A 7719-nucleotide genomic window follows, 5' to 3' on the forward strand; every position below is an offset into this window, starting at 1 on the left:
TCAGTTCGTCGGAATATATATTTTTTTTTTTATGTATGTTACCGCATAACTTTGGACCACGTCAACCGATTTCGATAATTATATTCGGAAAGGTAGTGTCTCAGAGGTGGTCCCATACTAATCTGGTTTAGATCATGAAATCTACGTATATATATATTTTTTAAGTCGATTTTTTTTTGCTAAATATTACACACACACATTTCCATAAACGGACTAGAGGTATAAAATAATTTTTATATATATTTATATATATATACAGTGACGGGCAAAACTGTAACATGGTGTAACACTTTTTACTTCAGCCATCGCTATCTTTCCAAGTTCTAACGACTTTCATAATTTTGCTGTATATTCTTGTTGTTACATCCCTACTCCCTCTCTCATAATGATTTGAAGTCAATACAACAACAATAAAAAAACCAGCCGACAAAAATGTAAATTAAGGCAGATGTTACAGTTTTGCACTCATATATTTTTAAGAACAGTTTAACAATTTTCACGAAAAAAAAGAACTACTAACACAATGTTCAGTACTCTTTTGCTTGTTTCAGTTCCTGGATGCGATTTGGCATACCTTATTTGTATCTTTGTAAAAAATCTGGAGGTATATCCTTAGTTTGCTTTCACAGCTCATGTACTCGATTTTTCGGACTTTGATTCTATTAAGCTGTGCTTTTAGTTGATTTCGCAAATTCTCGATGAGATTCATGTCCGCGGATTGTGGAGGTTATTTCAAATTAGTAAATTTTGGCTTTTGTATCTAGTCTTTGCGAACATATGCAGTATGTTTTGGGTGATTTTTCAGCAGAAACTCTCATTTTCCGACTACATCTTGCAAATTTTGTTGAAATAAGAACATATACCGTTCCTTACGCATAATGCGTACTAACGAACCAACAATATTTTTGAAATACAACCCCAAACAATTAAGATCCTACCACTGTGATTCACAGTTTGCCGTACATGATGCGCTTAGGCTTAATTTGGGTCTTTGATCCAATACCATGCCCGGCCATCTGATTGAAAGCGATTAATTTAGTCTTGTAACAGACCAAATAACCTTCAATTGAAACTTAAAAATATGTTTTTTATTGCATTCTGAACGGCCTAACATATCCCAATAGGCAACGGGTCGGTGTTCGTGCGATGCAGCGAAATGCTGCCACGCTCGCACATGTATTATCAAAATTGCTTTTTTCCTTTTATGATGCCTTTGCGCTCAATTTGGCAATTCTTCGCCTCGGTGTCTATTGATTTGCATTAAACTTTAATACCTTAAGCGCTTCTTTAATAGTGGCTGCATCGCTACTTGCTGCTAAGTTCACAAGATATCGTACCGTAATATTTTTTAACAGACTTCCTTTGTCTTTGGGAACACTTTAGGCTATATTTTTTCTAAGTCTTAACATTTTCAAGTAGCAAATTCCAAAATTTTTTGCCACTTTTCGTGCGGTTCCGCCTTTTCGCAGTAAATCTATTATTTACATTTATGGTTCCTGATTAAGTATGCTATTTACTGGCGATCACTTCTTCAATAAATTACAATATAGAAAAAAGTCATCTGTCTTCCAAATAAGCAAAAGATAACTGTCAAATGCAAAACTGAGAGTGAGTGCAAAACTGTAACATCTGCCTTAATTTACATTTTTGTCTGCTGGTTTTTTTATGGTTGTTGTATTGACTTCAAATCGTTATGAGAGAGGGAGTAGGGATGTACCAACAAGAATATACAGCAAAAGTATGAAAGTCGTTAGAACTTGGAAAGATAGCGATGGCTGAAGTAAAAAGTGTTACACCATGTTACAGTTTTGCTCGTCACTGTATATATTTTTTTTTTAAAGTCGTTTTTTTTTCTTTTTGCTAAAAATTACTAGAGGACTAGAGGTATAAAATAATTTTTTCTACACCTACCGAAGTGCAGAGTGCTTATAGTGTTAGCGTCGTTGGGGTGAAGGTATACAGGTGTTTATAGTTTGTAACATACGGAGCGGTGCTGCACTAGAGTGACTCTACTCTATGCCGATGGGTGGAAATTAGTACGAAGTTGTCCTTGAATGTAGAATCTACGACTCCAGTCGTGCAGGGTCCATCTTATGTGTGCGGAGGGCGGGTCGTTTCAAAGAGAAGCGTTGTTCTATTTCATAGTGTTAAACTCTACCATAACCAACATCTAGTCTTCAACATGGCATGGCAGTTGTACGTGTAACTGCGTTTTACCTCTTTCGAAAGTTTCTCAACTACGTTTTTTTTGCTCTAATGTCGGAAGTACACCCATAGTTCACCACAGATTGGGAAATTGTTTGTTAGTCGTTAGAAGAGTATCTTTACCAAAATTCTATGTATCAGCTGTCTGGTAGCGACTTCACGAATTTGGGCCTTGCTTTTTGAGAAAGAGTACAGGAGAATGGTTGCATGCGCAGAAGCTTATGCAAATGGGGAGCGCTTTTGACTGTCGTTCACTTTAGAAGAGCCTTGCTTATGGTACAGCCAAGAAATCTTTTGAAAATCTTTGAAGTCGGCAAATAACCACGCCCGCCTCCCAATCAACGGTAATTTACAGAAACATGAAAACTGCGAAAAATCAATGATTAATGAAGCTAATTAACTCAAAGTCGATTATTACAATAATCACTTAGCAGAAAATTATTAGATTATTATTGATTTTTAGGTAATGGCCCTGGCGCCGCCCACTTATGACCACAAATCTGTATCTCTGTGATCGATTTATCAATTTTACCAAACTCGGTGTACTTAATGACCTTGGTACTGGAAAGCAATTCGTTGGAAATTATTCAAATCGGACTAAAGTTTACACCTCCTTTCCGTATAACGGTAAATTTCAGAAATACGAAAACACTGATAAAATTCGGTTTCGCCCGAACTTATACATTTTTTTTTTTTTTAAATTTTCTGGGCGCCTTTCAGTAAAATTTTCCCCTCATATCCCCTCAATCATAGTGACCTATTTTATTGAAATGCTTGCTAGAGTGCTTGCAATTATTATTAGAGGTATTTCGTATTCTCGTTTCAAATATTCACAACAAATTGCTCTACACTTTATTGCATATTTCGTTGGTACAATGCATACATATCTCAAATATATTAATGCCAAGTCCACATTATGGCCTGCCAAAGCATTTCTGAAATACTGATTGTTTGTCTGTTAGATTTTGTTATACATATTTTTGAATACATATTACACTGCATTCATGCTTTATATATTTACTCGTTCACAACTTTTGTATAAATCCCTCAAATAAATAAATATTTCGCAAATACTATAATTTTCCGCTTTAATAGCTTCACATAAATTATATTCCACTTCCTTTTGTCTACTTTGCTATTTTTTTCACAAACAACTCACTCACACAGCTGGCCATCACATCACGTTTGACCTTTACAATTGTCTGCATTGCCACAAAGAGAAAAAGAGTATGCATTAAAAATTACACGCGAACTCACAAGGAAAATAAATAAATAGAATAGAACTGGCATATTCGCCAGTGGGCTACCCCATAAACAATTTCATACCCCATAAATAATTTCATACATATTACTATGTACATTTATGTATATTAGACTGCATCACCAAAAAAAGTTGCGGTTTTTCCACCGGGATTACAAAATCTATTATATTTTAAGACGTATAGCAAAATATTTCGGAAAAATATTAAGATTTAAAAAATGGATTTTTTTATGAATAAAAATGGTTTCTTAAAGAAGTTTTTGAAAAAAGTCCCCTCAGATGACAAATTAGATTAAGCTTAAAAAATCTGCATAAAAATATTTAAAAATCTTTTCAACGGAATCGTAAGAATGAGATTTTTGATGCTGTTTTTTTACTTTTTTCAAAGATTGATTTACGAAAAACTTGAATAACTGGGCCAAAACTATTTTTGATTTAGACTTATGGGATCTCAGTAGAAAGGTATTTTTACACTGTTTTTATTTTGTGTACAAGAAAAATTCATTCGTGTTTCCCCATTTATTTTCAAATACCCACACATCTTAATTCAACTTTGAATGATGTTCGTTCATCCTACCTTTCTCTTTCATCATTTGAATGACTTTATTAGCAAAGAAATAAAAAGGGTGAGAAAACACCTTTCCAATGACACCTCTTAAGTCTAAACCGCAAGAGTTTAGGTTCAGCTACTCAAATTATTCTTATAGCAATCTTTGAAAAAAGTTAAAAAAACAGCATAAAAAATCTCAGCATTACGATTCCGTTAAACTTTTTTTTTTTATTTTTTAATACTTTTATGCAAATTTTTTAAGCCTTAACCGTTTTTTCATTTAAAGGGATTTTTCAAAAAAAAAATCTTTAAGAAACTAGTTGTATTCATAAAAAACTCCATTTTTGGAGGTATTTTCAAATCGGTCCAGCTCACCTAAATCTTAACAATTTTCCGAAATATTTTGGTGGACGTCTTAAAATATAATAGATTTTATAATTCTAATGTAAAAATAGTACCGATGTTTATTTTTTTTTGTATGGGGAGTGATGCAGTCTAATGTATCATATTTAAGCCAGTGAGCAGACCTTTGCTTCGGGGCAGCCCAGCGCTCACTTCACAGCAGTGTGCGTTCAGCTCGCCATACTTCGAATAAACTGCATTCTACCCTTACAAGCCATTGGCGCGCTGTGCCATCAGTGCATAATTAAATGTGGTCGGCGCTGCGGCAACGTACATACTTTTGTATACGTGCATGCAGTTGGAGTCCCCCGTGTCTGGCGCTATGCTTCCAAAACAAATTCGCTTTTTTTTGTTTTAGTAACTTTCATTTATTTTGCTTTCTCCTTTTTTTGCAATTTTCTTTGCGGTTGGACATCGAAAAGCGCGCGACCACTCTAACGCTTCTCTCTCCCCATTGCTTGCGGTCAAGTGAACTTAATGGCGTTGTTTTGTGCGCTTGTGTTCGTGCCTTCACCAGCAGTTCATTTCTAATTTAATTTCATGTTTCAAATATTCAATTTAGTTTTAATATCATTGTGTGTTGGGGTATGTGTCATTTAATTCTGGTTTTCGTTCATGATTTACTAGAGAAAATTACTGTCATAAAAGTGGTGAAATCACGAACTAGCAATTTATTTTATAGTGACCACCAAAAACTGCAAGGGAGTTTTCAAGTGTGGACTATTAGCAATAGCAACTCGTTTTCACATATTTACCACTTTTTTTCGTTTGTATGTACTTAAATGTGAACCTTTAAAACTCACAGACCCAGCAAATAAAAAAATATATGTTTGTACGCTGTACATACAACTTTTGAGCTATAATTTACACTTTATCCGCCTCAAGATTGCTAACGTACTTGTAAGATATCATTATGTAAAAAAAATTTGTTATGCCATTTTCAATGTCGTTCGAGTTGTCGTGAATTGTGCTTGCATGACAGTTGCCTTGCCCTTGACCTTCAGTTTTTACATCTCTAGTCAAATTTAATTTTTATATACTATACATACAAAGAATTTCCTGCAGCAATTTTTAAACATGACTACCCCTTTCTCAGTTTTTGTTTAAGCTGTGGACTATTAATATGAAACCTTTTAAAAATATTATAGAGAGACCGTATGCACTACTTGTATAGCGCTCATGATTTCAAAGAATATTCTTAAAAATGTTTCCAAGCTTTTTCTTCATATCCATTTTGGCATTATTATCTACCTTTAGAATGAAAATACCCGAAAAAGTAGGTAAGTAGGTAGGTGTGGTGCCACTAATAGTGTAGAAAGCTTAAGACAGCTTTGCCCACGGGTAAAACAGTGCCCATCAGTGATTTAGTGTCTCTGACGAATCCCTACAGGGATTTTAGATTTGAATCCGCCACTCCACTTACATATGTATATCGTCAAAAAAAGGCAACTCCAGGTGCGTAGTTCCCTCATGGACAGTGCAGAGCAGTCAGAGAGAAGATGAGAAACTGTCACCTGCTCCACATTGTTTTTGTTGCACCATCTGCATGATTAACGTGCTGCAAGCAGCTCGAAAGTCCTGGAAGACTCTGCTTGGTCGTGTACCTCTCAACTAATAATATTTCACCCTTTTAATATTAATATTTAGAGTTTTTCTCTAGATTATTTAATATTCATTATAAATATAAATGAATAAGTTTGTAATATTTTTAGAAAAATTTCGGATATGCCGTTTTGTAGCCGAATAATTTTCAGTATAAAAAATGCACGTTTCAAGTGGCTGTCAAATAGCGTTGAGTTTTGGAATTTTTTTTTTTTTGTTGGCGGTGCTGCGCATATTTGAGCATATCGGTCGGAAGAAGGTGAAATTGGTTTAAAATGCAAGGGTGTGAGTGTCCCAGTGCTTTTAGTGCCTCTGCGAGGTCCCTTTTAAACGAACAACAGAGTGTAGCTAAAAAGGCTGTAAGTCCATTTGGAGCTAAAAAATTGATTTTTTTGTTTATAAGCCCTAATAGTTATTATTATTGCAATTATTACGTAATATACTTTTTAGAGAGTAGGAAACATCACCCGCATTGATTAAAGTGTGCTCTATTATTTATACATGAATAAAGTCGCAAACCCATAAATATCTCGTTACACGAAAAAATGTGCTTGTGGCATTTTCAAAAAACAAGGAAACGGCACATAGTGCACATTTTAGATGAATTCCCAAATATAAGATTTAATAATAATTTACACATTTCTGCCTAGGACTTTATAATATGGTTAGTTGAAACACGTAAAAAAATTATTTACTTTTCTTTGCAGCTATACAACTTCTTCAATGCGTTACTTACACACATTCCCGAAGCTGCTGCTTCCCATCGCCCATCAATACAAAAGGACTCAGAGATATCATTAGGTAATTACGAATATGTTGTTTAAATGGTATACTTATTTATATTGTGCACTTTTTTTACTTATGTAAGAATGTTTTCATTCCCTATCTACGCGAATGAGAAGTGTAATTAGAAGTATAATCATCGAGAAGCAGATAAAATGATCCTGTCATGTTAGAAATATTCATATACATATCTACATATGTAAATAAGTATAAATATATATTTATACACACACTTACACACTTGTAAGAATTTATTCTTTGTATTTGCTATCAAATATAAAGTAGATTTTACGTAAATTCTGCAAAGATGCAAAGAGGATGCAATTTGGATTTGAAACTTCTGATTTTTTATTTTGACTTCCAATTCTTGATGATTTTTGGCTGCATTTTAAAGTTGCACGCAGTAAAACGAAGTTAAAAGTGAATTTTCGGCTCCAAATGGCATCCACGGCCATATTAATAAAAAAAATAATACGCATACTTTTGACACACCCTGTATATTAGTTTGTACGTGCGTATGTATATGCTCATTTCTCATTGTATGTACTCGTATTACTCTATTTGTATCGCTAATTCTTCACCTCTGTCTCTCTCTCTCATATTGTCTTTCGCATATCCTCTTCATTCCCTCAACTCGTTCCATTTACCTTGTATGTGTAACGCTTACAATACAAACATATGCTTGTGACAAATAAAATGTTGCACGAACTACAGCTTCAGATGTTTATTTCGATGAGTCAGATTTCAATGAGGATGGCGAATATCGTTCGGATAAAAATTATGATGGACCACATATAAAATTTCCACTAATTAAAAAGGATATTGTGACGCTAATTGATTTGTTTCGCAAGAAAAAGGTGAGCTAAATGTATAAAGCAATTAACTAATGCCGTTTTCTTTTCTACCGGAAAATGTT

General features: G+C 34.1%; 2 protein-coding genes across 3 annotated transcripts in view; one reads left to right on the top strand and one right to left on the bottom strand.

Annotated features, from left to right (window-relative positions):
- The window catches only part of LOC118740231 (serine/threonine-protein phosphatase with EF-hands pef-1-like), a 56655-nt gene extending 48986 nt beyond the window's left edge, over positions 1-7669 (top strand). Inside the window, exons 4-5 of the mRNA XM_036471728.1 lie at positions 6728-6821; positions 7518-7669. Coding sequence (XP_036327621.1) covers positions 6728-6821; positions 7518-7669 — 246 coding nt within the window. The remainder of the gene's footprint in view (positions 1-6727; positions 6822-7517) is intronic.
- Positions 1-7719, bottom strand: part of LOC118739647 (probable deoxycytidylate deaminase) — a 90547-nt gene that overhangs the window by 63144 nt on the left and 19684 nt on the right. The window lies entirely within an intron of this gene.

This window comes from Rhagoletis pomonella, unplaced genomic scaffold (assembly GCF_013731165.1).
Source record: "Rhagoletis pomonella isolate Grant_MI unplaced genomic scaffold, Rhpom_1.0 Rhpom_scaffold_00005, whole genome shotgun sequence".
Lineage (NCBI taxonomy): Eukaryota > Metazoa > Arthropoda > Insecta > Diptera > Tephritidae > Rhagoletis > Rhagoletis pomonella.